We start from the raw sequence: 21,330 nt of genomic DNA, 5'->3' as shown, positions 1-21,330 counted from the left end.
TATGTTTCACAACCAAAACCATGTGTGTACAGCTTAGCTGTATCCAATTAAATGATATTGTATCTGATGTGTTTTCATGAGCGTATGCATACTGTTTGTGTGTGTGTGTGTGAGCGTGTGCGCGCGGTGTGTGTGCGTGTGCGCGCGGTGTGTGAGCGTGTGCGCGCGGTGTGTGAGCGTGTGCGCGCGGTGTGTGAGCGTGTGCGCGCGGTGTGTGAGCGTGTGCGCGCGGTGTGTGAGCGTGTGCGCGCGGTGTGTGAGCGTGTGCGCGCGGTGTGTGAGCGCGCGGTGTGTGAGCGTGTGCGCGCGGTGTGTGAGCGCGTGCGCGCGGTGTGTGAGCGTGTGCGCGCGGTGTGTGAGCGTGTGCGCGCGGTGTGTGAGCGTGTGCGCGCGGTGTGTGAGCGTGTGCGCGCGGTGTGTGAGCGTGTGCGCGCGGTGTGTGAGCGCGTGCGCGCGGTGTGTGAGCGTGTGCGCGCGGTGTGTGAGCGTGTGCGCGCGGTGTGTGAGCGTGTGCGCGCGGTGTGTGAGCGTGTGCGCGCGGTGTGTGAGCGTGAGCGCGCGGTGTGTGTGCGTGTGCGCGCGGTGTGTGAGCGTGTGCGCGCGGTGTGTGAGCGTGTGCGCGCGGTGTGTGAGCGTGTGCGCGCGGTGTGTGAGCGTGAGCGCGCGGTGTGTGAGCGTGAGCGCGCGGTGTGTGTGCGTGTGTGCGCGGTGTGTGAGCGTGTGCGCGCGGTGTGTGAGCGTGTGCGCGCGGTGTGTGTGTGTGTGCGCGCGGTGTGTGAGCGTGTGCGTGTGCGCGCGGTGTGTGAGCGTGTGCGCGCGGTGTGTGAGCGTGTGCGCGCGGTGTGTGTGTGTGTGCGCGCGGTGTGTGAGCGTGTGCGCGCGGTGTGTGTGTGTGTGCGCGCGGTGTGTGTGTGTGAGCGTGTGCGCGCGGTGTGTGAGCGTGTGCGCGCGGTGTGTGTGTGTGTGCGCGCGGTGTGTGAGCGTGTGCGCGCGGTGTGTGTGTGTGTGCGCGCGGTGTGTGTGTGTGAGCGTGTGCGCGTGCGCCTTGTGTGATATCATCGCTGTCAGGTGGGAAAAATCGTTACATTTGAGGATTCAAATTCAGTGATAGCAACAAAAAAAAATGGCAGATCTGCAAACTCAAAAGTCCCCGCAATGCGACACGGTTGCACGGTGGCGGTGTGAGCGCGCACGGCGTTCTAAAACGCCGATAAGCTCGCTCTGATTGGTCAGCATATCGGCGTATACCTTCCCAAGGGCTTATATGGAAGCGGTGATGGATGGAAGAAGCTACTCCAATGTGTTATATACTTAACCCGTTCTGACCTGAGATCAGATTAAAAAAAGATGTTCTTCTACATCCTGACAGTTTTCTGAAAAAAGCTATGTTTCTGTGTCAGTCGTTCTTCGGTGGCGCGCTATGAGCTTGTAGATCTGCTATTTTTCCAATAGCTAAAGCATAACGTAATGCTAACACCAAACAGGGGTTCCCAGCCCAAAATGAGTTGAGTAAAAGTAGCGCTACTACAATGACCCAGAAATGTGTGACCCACGTGTCGAGGTCGGAAGGTGCTATGAGGGAATGTGTTGCCGTAGAAATGAGTGACCCACCTGTCGAGGTCGGAAGGTGCTATGAGGGAATGTGTTGCCGTAGAAATGAGTGACCCACCTGTCGAGGTCGGAAGGTGCTATGAGGGAATGTGTTGCCGTAGAAATGAGTGACCCACCTGTCGAGGTCGGGAAGGTGCTATGAGGGAATGTGTTGCCGTAGTAATGTGTGACCCACCTGTTGAGCAGGAAGGTGTTATGAGGGAACGTGTTGCCGTAGTAATGTGTGACCCACCTGTTGAGCAGGAAGGTGTTATGAGGGAATGTGTTGCCGTAATAATGTGTGACCCACCTGTTGAGCAGGAAGGTGTTACGAGGGAACATGTTGCCGTAGTAATGTGTGACCCAAGGTGCTATGAGGGAATGTGTTGCCGTAGTAATGTGTGACTCACCTGTTGAGCAGGAAGGTGTTGTCGGAGCAGGTCAGCGCTTCCAGGAGAATCTTCTTCTCCGACACAGCGCTGGTGGAGTGGAACTTCATCCAGAGGAACTCCCAGACGTCCTCGTCCATCAGACTGACCCCGGTGCAGTACACGATGTCCCTGACGTTAGGGGGGATCCTGGAACAACCACATAACAACTGATCCTGAGACAGCCACATAACAACTGATCCTGAAACAGCCACATAACAACTGATCCTGAAAACAACCACATAACAACTGATCCTGAGACCGCCACATAACAACTGATCCTGGAACAACCACATAACAACTGATCCTGAGACAAACCACATAACAACTGATCCTGAAACAACCACATAACAACTGATCCTGAGACAAACCACATAACAACTGATCCTGAGACAGCCACATAACAACTGATCCTGAAACAACCACATAACAACTGATCCTGAAAACAACCACATAACAACTGATCCTGGAACAACCACATAACAACTGATCCTGGAACAACCACATGACAACTGATCCTGGAACAGCCACATAACAACTGATCCTGAAACAACCACATAACAACTGATCCTGAAACAAACCACATAACAACTGATCCTGAAACAACCACATAACAACTGATCCTGAAACAGCCACTTAACAACTGATCCTGAAACAACCACATAACAACTGATCCTGGAACAACCACATAACAACTGATCCTGGAACAACCACATAACAACTGATCTTGGAACAACCACATAACAACTGATCCTAAAAACAACCACATGACAACTGATCCTGAAACAACCACATAACAACTGATCCTGAGACAACCACATAACAACTGATCCTGGAACAACCACATAACAACTGATCCTGAAACAACCACATAACAACTGATCCTGAGACAACCACATAACAACTGATCCTGGAACAACCACATAACAACTGATCCTGAAAACAACCACATAACAACTGATCCTGAGACAACCACATAACAACTGATCCTGAAACAACCACATAACAACTGATCCTGAAACAACCACAACAACTGATCCTGAAACAACCAAATAACAACTGATCCTGAAAACAACCACATAACAACTGATCCTGAGACAACCACATAACAACTGATCCTGAAACAACCACATAACAACTGATCCTGAAACAACCACATAACAACTGATCCTGAAAACAACCACATAACAACTGATCCTGAGACAACCACATAACAACTGATCCTGAAACAACCACATAACAACTGATCCTGAGACAGCCACATAACAACAGTAGAGACGATGTCTCTGACGTTAGGACGGATCCTGAAACAACACTTTTGTGCCCATATATGGAGCTGAGTGATTGTGTTGATGCAACACACTCCATATTTGGACGTATAGCGGGACAGACAGACAGACAGACACACACACAGACATGATCTGCTAGGTCTCATAGTAAGTGCTCACTGCGTTCGCAACCAGTAAGACGCACAAACGCGGGAAGCGAACGCATCTCGTACATATTTGGGTTTTGGACGTATAGCTGCTTTGGGGACTCCTTATATGGTTATGGCTGAGTCATGGTGACGTAATCACTCAGCTCCATATATGGGCACAAAAGCGGGACAGACAGACAGACAGACGTGAATCTGACCCCAGGATGCATGGATGGATGGAAGACGTTGTATTGACTGTATAATGCTTGTGGAGCCTCTCCAAAACGAGATATTGTATCTCAAGGGGTAGGCTATTCCAAATAAAGAATTTCAATATAAGAGGTATACTCATATTTGTTACTATTTGTTATTTGTTAAAGTATAGCAATACCTGTATACGTTATAGGGATGTGTTTTGTAGGACAAATTAAACAAATGTAATTCAAACTCCTCCTATTTTTATTAAGCAATACTTTTATTCCCAATAATCCCTCTTGGATAGACGCGAGTAACATTTGCAAAATGACCAAGTTGGTACAACACATGGATCTCCATATATGGAGCCTACAGTATATGAAGATCACGACACTGGCCTCATCAAACCCTGGATACCCATACATGGTTTGAAACATACTGGATCTGCATATATGGAGAGCAACCGGCCAGCAACTCTACATCTGACCTGATTATCACCAGATTACTAGTTTAACTCCTGCTTCTCAACCGTGCCGAATCAAGAACATATTTTATTTAACCTAATAAAACTATTAACCCATTCTGACCGGGAACCCATTTTGGTGTTTAGCATCATGTTATGCTTTAGCTATTGAAAAATAGCAGATCTACAAGCTCATAGCGCGCCACCGAGTGGCGCGCTACGAGCTTGTAGGTCTGCTATTTTAGAAAAATCGAAGAACGACTGACATTTTTTTAGAATCTGATCTCAGGTCAGAATGGGTTCATCAGACCAGTGTGTGTCCAGTGGAAACCTCGCATGAATCTGATCTCAGGTCAGAATGGGTTAAATTGATAAAAGTAGCTACGCTTTGCGCCACCAGAGCGAGCGAGCGAGCCAGAGCCACAACACTTCCTTGTTTTGCTGCAAGTAGGCTATGTGACGGGAGAACAGCGCTTGATGTCCGCCCCCCTCCGCTATTCACGTCAGTGGAAGTTGCTCAGTGGCGTTTTGAAGCACCGTTTTGAGGGACCGTCTATATCCGCCTTTTTTGGGCGCACTTCCGCATTTGACCTCCAAAATGTGGAGGTCAAATGCGGAAGTGCAACCGAGCGCTCAACGTTATAAAGCCCAGCTGCTGCACGGGGGAGGGGGGGGGGTTTCCTCATCATGAATCCACGGGTCCGCCTGCAGTCCTTCCTCTTACCACTAGGGGCCCTGCAGCGCTTCAACGTTGGAGCGCCTATAGCTGGCCCCTTGGCCCACACCCATATGCAATGCCCACATGCAGCCCTCCGGTACGCTGGGCACGGTGCCAGGAGCTCCGGCAGAGAAAACAGATGGCCCACCTTTACGCCCACCGCACCAACACACATCAGCGCACAAGCCACATACACGCACGCACACACGCACGTGCACACGCGCTCACTCCAGCAGAAGACTAATGGCTCATTTTCACAGCTGCGTGATGTGCACATCCTTAACCCATTCTGACCTGAGATCAGATTCATACGAGGTTTCCACTGGACACACACTGGTTCTGATTATAACCCATTCTGACCTGAGATCAGATTCTAAAAAAATTCAATCGTTCTTCGATTTTTCAAAAAATAGCAGACCTACAAGCTCGTAGCGCGCCACTCGGTGGCGCGCTACGAGCTTGTAGGTCTGCTATTTTTCAATAGCTATAAAGCATAACATGATGCTATAACACCAACATGGGTTCCCGTTCAGAATGGGTTAAATGTCTACTGGGTTTTTGTGGGCTCATATTTTTTAGAGCAGTTTTGGCTGCAATTAGACGGCAGCTTTCTGGGATTTTTATTCTTCTTTGTTTATTCGGGGTTATACGATTTAGGTGGTGCTCCAGTTTGGTTTCATTCAGTCACCACCGGCGACGTACCGTCAATAAAATGTCATTGAGTCATCTGATGATTATAATGTATATACTTCTCATCCCGTGAGAATATATAATCTAGGACTAGTGTAAGCTATGCCATTATTATCACTGTTGTATATTTTGTCACGACGATTTCACTTTTCAGGAAAAGGAAAAATCTGTGGTCCGATGTATCCAATGTAGTTATTATGTACTAGTGGCAAGCTCTGGTTAACATATTTCATTTGTTAAATATTTATTAAACACACTTAACAACTTTCACTTTCAAAAAATTGTGAAAATAGCAATTCCACCAACTGATGCGTGACATGATGTGACATGACATTAATGTATGCAGGGGGAAAAACACATACAAAGTAGAAATATGCAGTGCTTTAGAGCAGGGCTGGGCAACTGTGACGGTGGAGAGGGCCAATATATTTCCACACTCACTCCAGAGGGGCCACACAGTGCATATTACTGTCGTAGCAAAAAGCAGCCGATCTACAAGCTCCAAAACGCGTCGCAGCTTGTAGATCGGCTACTTTTGCTATATTTGAATTGAAAACCAGAATAATTATTTTGCTATCCTGAAAAGTAACCTTTTTCATGAATTTCAAGTGCATTTAGTTCATAGTTACGTTGACTTTATGAACTGTTAATATAACTACATTGGACACAAAAAGACAATAACATTTTAACACTAGTCATTAGGTACTAGTCATTTATTCATGGAATTATAGCAGCTGAAATCAATACTATATCAGTATTCTGATATTAACATGGAGGGCCACATTAGGTGAAGGTGGGGGCCGCATGTGGCCCCCGGGCCGCCAGTTGCCCACCCCCTGAGTTAGAGTAAGTAAGTACATGTACTGCATTTAACCAATATTTAGGCCCCGACATCGAAATAAAAAAAAAATCTTCAAAATCCTGACAGTTTTCTGAGTGGTTCTCAATATTTCATGTCAACGACCCCACAAATTATATGTAATTGGCCACCGACCCCCCATCTGAAAATATGTTGTTCCAGGGACCCCCCCCCCCCCAGAAGCAAAGATTTGAGTTAAAATGTTCACTCTGTAATCATATACAGTATATTCAAGGATCTGAGGCACATTTTCACGATTTTTCAAAAACAGCAGACCTACAAGCTCATAGCGCGGCACTCGGTGCCGCGCTATGAGCTTGTAGATCTGCTGTTTTTAAATTGCTAAAGTATAACATAATGCTTTAAAACACCAAAAAAGGGGATCCTGCCCCAAAATAGGTATTTACAGTTTCGAGGAAATTATTGTACTTTTACATTATTGCGAACGCAGTGAGCACTTACTATGAGACCTAGCAGCTCATGTCTGTGTGTCCGTCCGTGTGTCTGTGTGTCACGCTTTTGTGCCCATATATGGAGCTGAGTGATTTATTGTGATTGATGCAACACACTCCATATTTGGACGTATAGCTGCTTTGGGGACTCCTTATATGGTTATGGCTAAACGGAAACTTAAAAATAACTTAACTTAAATATGTACGAGCTGCGTTCGCTTCCCGCGTTTGCGCGTCTTACTGGTGTGAAAACTGTAGTTACTAGTTTAAGTTACTATACATGTAGATTAGATTTTAGATTATTATTATTACAAAACATACATTAACCATTTCAGCCCTATAGTATAGACCATAGCAGTGGGCGTGGAATTCTGGATCCACTGAAAAACTGCCATTATTATTATTTTTCCCCCATAGAGATTTACAAAAGTATTTGTATGAATTATTTCAACCCATTTAGGCCTGAAATGTCTAAATATAGACAGTAGATATAAACAACCGCTAATCAACGTCTAATCTAAGGATAGACGACTGGAAAAAAAAAACCCTTCATTTTTAGCCGTTTTTTTTTTTAATCGCATTTTTAGATGTACGTCTAATAGCCGGCTATTTGCTCCAGTGGGATGTTCTTCTGTTTACAATCTAAACACTGTGACACGTTTTTAAAAAAAGTGTTCATACAAATAAGTATTTAGCAGCTATTATAAACGCTTGGATTTAGTGTGAGGGAGATACAAGGTATATCTGTCAAACAGCGACGATGGGAGGTTTCCACAGCACTATACAGGCTCCCCGTTGGGAACCCCTCGGGTTATGCACGACTTCAAACCTGCGTTGGCGTGGACCCTATGGGGGTGTGCCGTGCCCCAGTGTGTGCGTGTGTGTGCGTGTGCGTGCGTGCGTGTGTGTGTGTGTGTGTGCGTGCGTGTGCGTGCGTACCTATTTTTGTTGCTGGAGATCCAGTCAGATATCTGAGCCACAGCCTGGCGATGGCAATGTTTGTTTCCAAAGCTACACGCCAACATTATGACCTCTCTCTGTAGCTCACTGACGCACACACACACACACACACGCACACGCACACGCACACGCACACACACACGCACACACACACACACACACACACACACAGTCAAACGGAAAAATAGACAGAATTAACGATTCAATAACAATAGCATCAAAAAAACACATGACACACAATTACATTAGTAATGATGAATAGGGTGATTTCGAAATCAAAGCAATTTTAAAATTATTTAAAATCAAACTATGGCCTGATTCCAATGATCTGCAAAGCATTGTGATTTCAAATGACTTTTCTGTCCCTACTGTAAGTCAACGGTACATACTGTACATAACTATGATCCACTGATGCATCTCAAGCTGTAATTAATTAACCCATTCTGACCCGAGATCAGATTCTAAAAAACGTCTTCTACATCCTGACAGTTTTCTGAAAAAGCTATGTTTCTATGTCAGTCGTTCTTCGACTTTTCCAAAAATAGCAGACCTACAAGCTCATAGCGCGCCACTCGGTGGCGCGCTATGAGCTTGTAGATCTGCTAAAGCATAACATGCACCAAAAGGGGGTTCCTGCCCAAAATGGGTTAAGTAAAAAATCAGATATCAGATCTGTACATACTCCATCTGGTACGCCTGGGTTATAGGGTTAGGGTTGAATCAGGTATCAGATCTGTCAGATCTGTTAGGGTTGAATCAGATCTGTCAGATCTGTTAGGGTTAGGGTTGAATCAGATATCAGATCTGTTAGATCTGTCAGATCTGTCAGGGTTAGGGTTGAATCAGATATCAGATCTGTTAGATCTGTCAGGGTTAGGGTTGAATCAGATATCAGATCTGTTAGATCTGTCAGATCTGTTAGGGTTGAATCAGATATCAGATCTGTTAGATCTGTCAGATCTGTTAGGGTTAGGGTTGAATCAGATATCAGATCTGTTAGATCTGTCAGATCTGTTAGGGTTAGGGCTGAATCAGATATCAGATCTGTTAGATCTGTCAGGGTTAGGGTTGAATCAGATATCAGATCTGTTAGATCTGTCAGATCTGTTAGGGTTGAATCAGATATCAGATCTGTTAGATCTGTCAGATCTGTTAGGGTTAGGGTTGACTCAGATATCAGATCTGTTAGATCTGTCAGATCTGTTAGGGTTAGGGCTGAATCAGATATCAGATCTGTTAGATCTGTCAGATCTGTTAGGGTTAGGGTTGACTCAGATATCAGATCTGTTAGATCTGTCAGATCTGTTAGGGTTAGGGTTGAATCAGATATCAGATCTGTATACGTACTCCATCTGGTAGGACGCCTGCATGATGTTTGCTTCGTTGCTCGGTGTGTTGCCGGGCACGTTGCTGGGCCAACCCATCTTGTGGTACTGACTGGCGACCTGCTTCAACACAAAGTCCTGTAAACGCACACATGCGCGCACAAACACACACACACACACACACACAAGTTTACAAGTTTAAAATGTAGCCAATCTACAAGCTCAACGGACACAGATAAAGTGTTTTGGTCACAGACAGACAGACAGACAGGTCTTACACTGAACAGGTTGTATTCCTGCGTGCGGTCCAGCAGTTTGTCCAGGTGGTACAGAGAGCGGCTGGCAGCGTGCCAGGGCAGGAAGCTGGGCTCCTGGGGCAGGTAGCAGATCATCTGCAGTGGGATGGACTGGGGCAGGTACCCCGCCCTGATGGAGGGAGAGAGAGAGAGAGAGAGAGACAGAGAGAGAGAGAGGGAGAGAGAGAGACAGAGAGAGAGACAGATAGAGAGAGACAAAGAGACAAAGAGAGAGCGAGAGAGAGAGAGCGAGAGAGAGAGAGAGAGAGAGAGAGAGAGAGACAAAGAGACAAAGAGAGAGCGAGAGAGCGAGAGAGAGAGAGAGAGAGACAGAGAGAGAGATGTTTTGTTAACCCATTCTGAACGGGAACACATTTTGGTGTCAGCATCATGTTATGCTTTAGCTATTGAAAAATAGCAGATCTACAAGCTCATAGCGCACCACCGAGTGGCGCGCTATGAGCTTGTAGGTCTGCTATTTTTGAAAGATCGAAGAGCGACTGACATTTTTAGAATCTGATCTCAGGTCAGAATGGGTTAATCAGACCAGTGTGTGTCCCAGTGGAAACCTCGTATGAATCTGATCTCAGGTCAGAATGGGTTAACCCATTCTTTCTGACCTGAGATCAGATTCTAAAAATGTCTTGTACAAAATAGCAGACCTACAAGCTCGTAGCGCGCCACTCGGTGCCGCGCTATGAGCTTGTAGATCTGATATTTTTCAATAGCTAAAGCATAACATGATGCTAACACCAATGCACAGTTACTTCAGCACCATGGACAGCAGCTATAGAGACAGTTACTTCCGCACCATGGACAGCAGCTATAGAGACAATTACTTCAGCACCATGGACAGCAGCTATAGAGAGTTACTTCAGCACCATGGACAGCAGCTATAGAGTTACTTCAGCACCATGGACAGCAGCTACAGGGACAGTTACTTCAGTACCATGGACAGCAGCTATAGAGAGAGTTACTTCAGCACCATGGACAGCAGCTATAGAGATAGTTACTTCAGCACCATGGACAGCAACTATAGAGATAGTTACTTCAGCACCATGGACAGCAGCTATAGATATAGTTACTTCAGCACCATGGACAGCAGCTATATGGACAGTTATTTCAGCACCATGGACAGCAGCTATAGAGACAGTTACTTCAGCACCATGGACAGCAGCTATAGAGACAGTTACTTCCGCACCATGGACAGCAGCTATAGAGACAGTTACTTCCGCACCATGGACAGCAGCTATAGAGACAGTTACTTCCGCACCATGGACAGCAGCTATAGAGACAGTTACTTCCGCACCATGGACAGCAGCTATAGAGACAGTTACTTCCGCACCATGGACAGCAGCTATAGAGACAGTTACTTCCGCACCATGGACAGCAGCTATAGAGACAGTTACTTCCGCACCATGGACAGCAGCTATAGAGACAGTTACTTCAGCACCATGGACAGCAGCTATAGGGAGAGTTATTTCAGCACCATGGACAGCAGCTATAATATGTTGGCTCCTGGGTGGAGGTGCTGATATGCAACTTATTTAATAATTTGAGTCATTTTGAAAACTGATGCTAGATAAAACCAGGCTTGTTTCCATTCCATGCCAGCTTGGAAAATGAACAATTGTAAACAAAGTGGAAATGCAAATTTGGAACTGAACTCTGAAGAGAGGGAGGAATTATACAAAGTAGGGTGACATCGATGACATCAAAAATACGACCAAATCAGTTGAGCTGTTCTTTAGAGAAATTTCCATAAAAGCCCCTATATGATGAGAAATGCTGATTGCGCTTGTCTGTCTGTCTGTGTCTGTGTCTGTGTGTGTGTGTGTGTGTGTGTGTGTGTGTGTGTGTGTGTGTGTGTGTGTGTGTGCGCGCGCACGTTCCATATGCTCTTTGGCTGACCCTCCCTTGATTCGAATGATGGAGTTTGAATTGTTTTCCATGCTAAACGGTGCTTCTTGCTGGTGTGTTGCTCTGAGTCGATTTTGCCATTTATAAAGTTCACCTCAGCATCTAGGTAAGCATCATCAAGTGCCTTTTTTAGCCATTATTAGTTGGACTTTCTTGGCTTGTGATGGTGGTTTGTGGTAGGCGTGAGAGACTGACCTAAGATGAGTTCTTGCCTCGGATACTAAGGCTGAGGCACTAGATTTACTTTTGCCTCTACCCTTCTTTTTGGGGAGCATACCTCCTCATAGGGTTAGGGGTTAGGGTTACACATCTTCTACATTATCTGCGTCAATATCGAAGATGACTCAGATGAGAGTGACTGAAATGTGTTGTATACTTCAAGAGTGAAACTCTTTGCAAAGGTTCTTGATTACAAGAGACCTACATGTATGTACCTCTTTCCAATCAATTGTCTTCATAGGGCTCAGAAGCTTTGGAGGAACAAAATGCCTCAAATCCAATTGCCATCCAAGGCGCAAGAAGAAATGTCACCCTTTTCACATTGGCCAATTATAGCGCCACCAGGAGGCCACAACCTGACCTGCCCTGGTGGAGAGACCTGTCCTATTATAGCGCCACCAGGAGGCCACAACCTGACCTGCCCTGGTGAAGACCTGTCCTATTATAGCGCCACCAGGAGGCCACAACCTGACCTGCCCTGGTGGAGACCTGTCCAATTATAGCGCCACCAGGAGGCCACAACCTGACCTGCCCTGCATGGTGGAGACCTGTCCTATTATAGCGCCACCAGGAGGCCACAACCTGACCTGGCCTGGTGGAGACCTGTCCTATTATAGCGCCACCAGGAGGCCACAACCTGACCTGCCCTGGTGGAGACCTGTCCTATTATAGCGCCACCAGGAGGCCACAACCTGACCTGGCCCCTGGTGGATACCTGTCCTATTATAGCGCCACCAGGAGGCCACAACCTGACCTGCCCTGGTGGAGACCTGTCCTATTATAGCGCCACCAGGAGGCCACAACCTGACCTGCCCTATTATAGCGCCACCAGGAGGCCACAAGCTGACCTGCCCTGGTGGAGACCTTTCCTATTATAGCGCCACCAGGAGGCCACAACCTGACCTGCCCTGGTGGAGAGACCTGTCCTATTATAGCGCCACTAGGAGGCCACAACCTGACCTGCCCTGGTGAAGACCTGTCCTATTATAGCGCCACCAGGAGGCCACAACCTGACCTGCCCTGGTGGAGACCTGTCCAATTATAGCGCCACCAGGAGGCCACAACCTGACCTGCCCTGCATGGTGGAGACCTGTCCTATTATAGCGCCACCAGGAGGCCACAACCTGACCTGGCCTGGTGGAGACCTGTCCTATTATAGCGCCACCAGGAGGCCACAACCTTGCCTGCCCTGGTGGAGACCTGTCCAATTATAGCGCCACCAGGAGGCCACAACCTGACCTATATGCCCAGAGGGACACTTTTACTTCTAGTTAATATTATTGTTGTTCCATTTTACGTAACATTTGGTAGTGAAGCTGTGCTCCATGTGTACAATATTTGCACTAATTTAAACTCCCCCATTGGGGTAAAAATAAAGAAATAAATAATCCCCATTAACAGCTTTACTGCTTTCACTACAAAGGACGTTATTTATATCCTCATTCTCATGTCCATAATTATGTAGGTCAAATTAAACGCACCCTTAACCCATTCTGGGCGGGAACCCCTTTTGGTGTTAGCATTATGCTATGCTTTAGCTATTGAAAAATAGCAGATCTACAAGCTCGTAGCGCGCCACTATGAGCTTGTAGGTCTGCTATTTTTTTTAAATTGAAGAACGACTGACATATAGAAACATATAGCTTTTTTCAGAAAACTGTCGGGATGTATAGAAGAACATTTTCAGAATCTGATCTCAGGTCAGAATGACAACTGTCAGGTATTAGAAGACATTTTCAGAATCTGATCTCAGGTCAGAATGAAAACTGTCAGGATGTAGAAGAACATTTATAGAATCTGATCTCAGGTCAGAATGAAAACTGCCAGGTATTATAGAAGAACATTTTCAGAATCTGATCTCAGGTCAGAATGAAAACTGCCAGGTATTATAGAAGAACATTTTCAGAATCTGATCTCAGGTCAGAATGAAAACTGCCAGGTATTATAGAAGAACATTTTCAGAATCTGATCTCAGGTCAGAATGAAAACTGCCAGGTATTATAGAAGAACATTTTCAGAATCTGATCTCAGGTCAGAATGAAAACTGCCAGGTATTATAGAAGACATTTTCAGAATCTGATCTCAGGTCAGAATGAAAACTGCCAGGTATTATAGAAGAACATTTTCAGAATCTGATCTCAGGTCAGAATGAAAACTGTCAGGTATTAGAAGACATTTTCAGAATCTGATCTCAGGTCAGAATGAAAACTGTCAGGATGTAGAAGAACATTTATAGAATCTGATCTCAGGTCAGAATGAAAACTGCCAGGTATTATAGAAGAACATTTTCAGAATCTGATCTCAGGTCAGAATGAAAACTGCCAGGTATTATAGAAGAACATTTTCAGAATCTGATCTCAGGTCAGAATGAAAACTGCCAGGTATTATAGAAGAACATTTTCAGAATCTGATCTCAGGTCAGAATGAAAACTGCCAGGTATTATAGAAGACATTTTCAGAATCTGATCTCAGGTCAGAATGAAAACTGCCAGGTATTAGAAGACATTTTCAGAATCTGATCTCAGGTCAGAATGAAAACTGTCAGGTATTAGAAGACATTTTCAGAATCTGATCTCAGGTCAGAATGAAAACTGCCAGGTATTATAGAAGACATTTTCAGAATCTGATCTCAGGTCAGAATGAAAACTGCCAGGTATTATAGAAGAACATTTTCAGAATCTGATCTCAGGTCAGAATGAAAACTGTCAGGTATTAGAAGACATTTTCAGAATCTGATCTCAGGTCAGAATGAAAACTGTCAGGATGTAGAAGAACATTTATAGAATCTGATCTCAGGTCAGAATGAAAACTGCCAGGTATTATAGAAGAACATTTTCAGAATCTGATCTCAGGTCAGAATGAAAACTGCCAGGTATTATAGAAGAACATTTTCAGAATCTGATCTCAGGTCAGAATGAAAACTGCCAGGTATTATAGAAGAACATTTTCAGAATCTGATCTCAGGTCAGAATGAAAACTGCCAGGTATTATAGAAGACATTTTCAGAATCTGATCTCAGGTCAGAATGAAAACTGCCAGGTATTAGAAGACATTTTCAGAATCTGATCTCAGGTCAGAATGAAAACTGTCAGGTATTAGAAGACATTTTCAGAATCTGATCTCAGGTCAGAATGAAAACTGCCAGGTATTATAGAAGAACATTTTCAGAATCTGATCTCAGGTCAGAATGAAAACTGCCAGGTATTATAGAAGACATTTTCAGAATCTGATCTCAGGTCAGAATGAAAACTGCCAGGTATTATAGAAGACATTTTCAGAATCTGATCTCAGGTCAGAATGAAAACTGCCAGGTATTATAGAAGAACATTTTCAGAATCTGATCTCAGGTCAGAATGAAAACTGCCAGGTATTATAGAAGAACATTTTCAGAATCTGATCTCAGGTCAGAATGAAAACTGCCAGGTATTATAGAAGACATTTTCAGAATCTGATCTCAGGTCAGAATGAAAACTGCCAGGTATTATAGAAGACATTTTCAGAATCTGATCTCAGGTCAGAATGAAAACTGCCAGGTATTATAGAAGAACATTTTCAGAATCTGATCTCAGGTCAGAATGAAAACTGCCAGGTATTATAGAAGAACATTTTCAGAATCTGATCTCAGGTCAGAATGAAAACTGCCAGGTATTATAGAAGAACATTTTCAGAATCTGATATCAGGTCAGAATGAAAACTGCCAGGTATTATAGAAGACATTTTCAGAATCTGATCTCAGGTCAGAATGAAAACTGCCAGGTATTATAGAAGAACATTTTCAGAATCTGATCTCAGGTCAGAATGAAAACTGCCAGGTATTATAGAAGACATTTTCAGAATCTGATCTCAGGTCAGAATGAAAACTGCCAGGTATTATAGAAGAACATTTTCAGAATCTGATCTCAGGTCAGAATGAAAACTGCCAGGTATTATAGAAGAACATTTTCAGAATCTGATCTCAGGTCAGAATGAAAACTGCCAGGTATTATAGAAGACATTTTCAGAATCTGATCTCAGGTCAGAATGAAAACTGCCAGGTATTATAGAAGAACATTTTCAGAATCTGATCTCAGGTCAGAATGAAAACTGCCAGGTATTATAGAAGAACATTTTCAGAATCTGATCTCAGGTCAGAATGGGTTAAGGTAGGTACAGCATAACAATGTGGCTGCTCGTGCTATTACTGGTCTTCTACGCTACATTGAGCAGGGAGAACCTTTTCCTGTGGGAGCATTATGTCATGAACATACAAAGTATCATACAGTAACATACAAAGCAGAATGTCATGAACACACAAAGGTACAGTAGATGACGAGGGGCCCAGATACCGTGGCCCAGATCATGGCCCTATAAGGAGGTAAAAAAAAAGAACAATCTTGACTGCTGTGTCGTGTTTCAAAAAGGCATTTGACTCAATCCCAGGGGGGGGCAGTCAGACAGATATTTAACCAGGGGGGGGCAGTCAGACAGATATTTAACCAGGGGGCAGTCAGACAGATATTTAACCAGGGGGGCAGTCAGACAGATATTTAACCAGGGGGGCAGTCAGACAGATATTTAACCAGGGGGGGGCAGTCAGACAGATATTTAACCAGGGGGGCAGTCAGACAGATATTTAACCAGGGGGGCAGTCAGACAGATATTTAACCAGGGGGGCAGTCAGACACATATTTAACCAGGGGGGGGCAGTCAGACAGATATTTAACCAGGGGGGCAGCCAGACAGATATTTAACCAGGGGGGCAGTCAGACAGATATTTAACCAGGGGGGCAGTCAGACAGATGTTTAACCAGGGGGGCAGTCAGACAGATATTTCGTGAAGCCACTAAGGAAATCGGGACTTCCTGAAAGTTCATATAATGGCCTGTTGTGGCGCTGTCATTGGGCCCAAAAAAAACCCATAGCTCCATAGAGGTCCATGTATTTGGGCCCAACTTCACCTAGACTGTATTACCTTAATAAACATGGTCATGAATACTTTCTGTTTCCAGTCACTAGTTTAAAGTCTCATTTCTAATGTCATATTCTTCTTTTTGGAAAATTATGGTCCCATTTATTAAAAAAAAATACCATAAAGTCGCGTATGTTCTGAGGGGCGTGGCTACCGTTACAGATCGGGAGCCACCCCCCCGTTCAGTCAAAATAAAAACCAACCAAGTGTAAGGGGGGGGGGGGGAAGTCCCGCCTCGTTGTCTGGGCCAGCCAATGGCCAGCTGGGCCCAAACGGATCTAGAAAGATGGCGACTTACACTTACAGTGCAAGGAATTATAGGCTTCATTTTACGTGCATGTTAGACCCGGGGAACGCTTTGTCCATATTTATTACAGTCTAAGCTCGATCCACAGAGGCACGATGAGAAGAATCCTTACGGCCTACGGTGGGTTTCTCTCCCAACTTACCTCGGGAAATAAAGAGACCGTAAGGGGCTGTATTTTGCGTGTCTTAAGCACCAGGTCTTATTACCTATAACTTGAGTAAACTAAAGACCTGGAGGCGTGGTCAATGCTCTTTGGCCACTCAGAATAGCCAAATGGCATTGACCACGCCTCCAGGTCTTTAGTTTACTCAAGTTAGGGAATAAGACCTGGTACTTAAGACACGCAAAATACAGCCCTATCTTCTATCTTGCCCCAACCCCTTACCCCTTATCCATAAACTTAGTTGCCATTTTTTTTTGTTTGACTATTTTAAAACATTTTTAAATAGTTCAACTATAGCCAATCTGTATTGACACGTTGTGAGCTTGTGGATCCGCTATTTGAAGTATTCTAAAATGTTTTAAAATAGTAGAAAAATGGCAAATAAGTTTAGGGATAAGGGATTTAGTATAGCAGACGTGAAGTCCACATACCAGCTCTGTCTGTCTGTCTGTCTGTCTGTCTGTCTGTCTGTCTGTCTGTCTGTAAGATAATCAGGCATATGAAAATGTACAATATTTGTATAGACTTGGCCCAAAATTAGATTATAATTACGCCTATATTGTTGATTGATTGTGAATGGGAGTTAACGGGCAATAATGGGCACTGTATTTTGTCCGGTAAACCTCAAGTTCAGCAGCATATATACAGTTAACCCATTCTGACCTGAGATCAGATTCATACGAGGTTTCCACTGGGGGACACACTGGTCTGATTAACCCCATTCTGACCCGAGAGATCAGATTCTAAAAATGTCAGTGGTTCTTCGATTTTTCAAAAATAGCAGACCTACAAGCTCGTAGCGCGCCACTCGGTGGCGCGCTATGAGCTTGTAGATCTGCTATTTTTCAATAGCTAAAGCATAACATGATGCTGACACCAAAACGGGTTCCCGTTCAGAATGGGTTAATATACGGTAATATAATACAGGTGTGATGGTATAGTACACAATTCGGGAGTTCACCGGAGTTTGTTGGAAAGTTTAACGGGAGTTTCCTGTAAAATATACACATCCGTATCCCAAGCTTTTGGCGTGTAGTCGTAGGCTATCATTGTTGTTGATGTTAACGTATGTTGTATCGTTGTCTATATTGTTTTGTTATGCATCGTTTCTTGTTGCGAACGCAGTGATTGCGAACGCAGTGAGCACTTACTATGAGACCTAGCAGATCATGTCTGTGTGTCTGTCTGTCTGTCCCGCTTTTGTGCCCATATATGGAGCTGAGTGATTACGTCACCATGACTCAGCCATACTGTAACCATATAAGGAGTCCCCAAAGCAGCTATACGTCCAAAACCCAAATATGTACGAGCTGCGTTAGTGGTCTATTGGGGGACAATACGGATGGAAAGCAGCCTTCACTAAATCCCACATATTTATACTCGCTCATGTGTATGTATTACATCAAAGTAAAGTAAAGTAAAGTCTGTCTTTCTGTCTGAGCACCCAGTATGACTACATATTGAGCTCTCTCTCTCTCTCTCCCCCCCACCCGCCTCCAACTCTATATGAATGATTGAAGTGTAAAATACACGTGTGAAACGACACGCAAGGTACGTTATTTTATATGATATGATACTGTATATCCAACACACACTCTATGTCATATGATACATCCCACACACTCTATGTCATATGATACATCCCACACACACTATGTTATATGATACATCCCACACACACACTGCACAGACACACACCTCAAAATGCCATCTGTTCACTGACTTGCACACACGCACGCACACACGCACACACAGACACACACACACACGCACACGCACACACACACACACACACACACACACACACACACACACACACGCACACACACACACACGGTCACCTTGTCCTTTGTGCGGATTGCGATACATTATTTATCTCGGTAATAATTTATACAAACACAAGAGGCTACACAGAACGCACGCTCGTGCTCAGCTATCATTATATTATATTATATTATGGCAGGATATGATAAATGTTTAATGTGCCAATATCATGTTTCTGCACACGCACCCACACACGCACGCACAGTCGCACACGCGCGCACACACACACACACACACACACACACACACACACACACATCACTGCGTTGGCAACTACAGATGTACTGGAATGAAAGTATAAAGGCTAAAACTAATTGTATAAGTATACCCTAATTGTACCTCGGACGTGTACTCGCGGGTACACACTATAGTACTTCTATCTGTTGACAGTCTCTCCTCCACTAAGCCTCCAATCTCCTCGCATCGCTGAGACGCTCTGAGCCGGTCTGGGCTCAGAACCGTCTAATCAGATGACCTCGGTCACTTCCATTCACCGCCTTCTGCCATCTCCCTCTCATTATGCACTGCTAAGTCCACCACGGTCCCCTTTTATGTCTATGTCTCTCTCTCTCTCTCTCTCTCTCTCTCTCTCTCAGAGTCCATCTGCCTCTAAAGCCTGGGAGCTTTTCTCTCCATGCCGCTCCGCTGAAACTTTGAAAAATAAGTCATTTATTTTTCTCCCTCCTGGTTTTTCTCCCTCTGATCATTTTGACTCGGTGCAGGTCCTCGACCTTCTTCCTGGATCAGAGGGTCCACTTGAAAGCGTTCACACTTCACCAGCCCCACCGATAACCAACCACCATAACACCACCGCTCAGATGGTCAGAGGGTCCCTCCTGACCACCTGACCACCTGAGCGGGGTGTGATGGTGCAGGTTGGATCGGTGGGGCTGGTGAACACCTGAGCGGTGTTATGGTGGTTGGATCGGTGGGGCTGGTGAACACCTGAGCGGTGTTATGGTGCAGGTTGGATCGGTGGGGCTGGTGAAGTGTGAAGGCTTTGGGAAGGCAGGTGGAATGTGTGCGTTTACTTTTCAGAGCGTGTTAATTTGAACGATCAATCGTGTTCTGATGAACATAATAATAATAACGTCATAGCATTGCTTGATGCACAGAATAGAACAAGGGCTCTTTGGTGGAAAGTTTTCCGTTCTGGGAAAAAAGGGCTTTCACGTTTGTTTTGTTTTTCAACCCCCCGATAAATGAAAGTACGGACAGTATAGGCTACTTCTGATATTTAATTTATATAATGAAAGTACAGACAGTATAGGCTACTTCTGATATTTAATTTATATAATGAAAGTACAGACAGTATAGGCTACTTCTGATATTTAATTTATATAATGAAAGTACAGACAGTATAGGCTACTTCTGATATTTAATTTATATAATGAAAGTACAGACAGTATAGGCTACTTCTGATATTTAATTTATATAATGAAAGTACAGACAGTATAGGCTACTTCTGATATTTAATTTATATAATCAAAGTACAGACAGTATAGGCTACTTCTGATATTTAATTTTTAGTACCTTTCCTTTTCTTTTCAATTGATTTACATCAACATAATTTGTGTCACTATACATCATGTATATGAGGTGTCCAGAACAACATAGCTTACTAAAAGTCCTATAAGAAATCCTATAGTTCCGGAAATATTATGTTTAATTGGCATCAATCCAAAATGGCCACCAATTATTGCCAAAAAGCCACGTAAGATTATGGTAATATATTGTTTTCGATCACAAACCTTTTCTATGAAGTCACCACCAGAACAACACGTCCTATCAAAGTCCTATAAAAAATCCTAGTTGCGGAATTATTGTCAATAAGCCATGTTGAGTCCAATTTCCATTCGTCTGAGATTTCAATTGAGGAATTCAGATAAAGTATATAATAATTTAACACAACTACAGCATGATACTGCCTAGGCTTACTTTGACTTTTAGGTCCAAAACCAGCTAGTTTGCCTGGACTATTAGAGTTTGTGAACTTTACAAGGTTTTGGGGTAAATTCATGCCCTATAGTTACTTTGCACAACAGCAGGGAAAATTAAAATGGTCTACATGCTTCGCCCAGCCAGACAAATTCTGTGTGAACTGACAACAAAGTACTATAACACTATATCAGATCATAACTGGACAAATACGTTGTAATTTCTTCCCTTGTTTGGACCGTTTTGGACATTATCCCATTTTGGGGCGGGAACCCCTTTTTGGTGTTAGCATTATGTTATGCTTTAGCTATTGAAAAATAGCAGATCTACAAGCTCATAGCGCGCCACCGAGTGGCGCGCTACGAGCTTGTAGGTCTGCCATTTTTTTTTTTTAACTGTCAGGATTTAGAAGACATTTTTTTAGAATCTGATCTCAGGTCAAAATGCGTTAAAGAACCACCGTTCTTCTGAGCGTTAGAATCTGATCTCAGGTCAGAATGGGTTAAACGGTAGGCCTATACAGTACAGTGATTCCATACTGTCCATACTGTCCGTACAGCCACAGGGATTATCAGCACTCACGGAAAAAAAGTCTTTCAGGTGCTTTGATTAAATTGG

The 21,330-nt window shown here is 44.3% G+C and overlaps 1 protein-coding gene across 1 annotated transcript in view; it reads right to left on the bottom strand.

The window, feature by feature from the left end:
- LOC308310697 (thyrotropin-releasing hormone-degrading ectoenzyme-like) overlaps positions 1–21,330 on the bottom strand; it is a 34,564-nt gene that overhangs the window by 8,414 nt on the left and 4,820 nt on the right. Inside the window, exons 3-6 of the mRNA XM_080757078.1 lie at positions 9,376–9,523; positions 9,120–9,235; positions 7,752–7,859; positions 2,001–2,168 (exon numbers count right to left, since the gene is read on the bottom strand). Of these exons, the coding sequence (XP_080613204.1) occupies positions 2,001–2,168; positions 7,752–7,859; positions 9,120–9,235; positions 9,376–9,523 (540 nt within the window). The remainder of the gene's footprint in view (positions 1–2,000; positions 2,169–7,751; positions 7,860–9,119; positions 9,236–9,375; positions 9,524–21,330) is intronic.

The sequence above is a fragment of the Protomyctophum bolini genome (assembly GCF_963924005.1).
Source record: "Protomyctophum bolini genome assembly, chromosome: 23".
Lineage (NCBI taxonomy): Eukaryota > Metazoa > Chordata > Actinopteri > Myctophiformes > Myctophidae > Protomyctophum > Protomyctophum bolini.
This window is presented reverse-complemented; position numbering and strand designations above follow the sequence as displayed.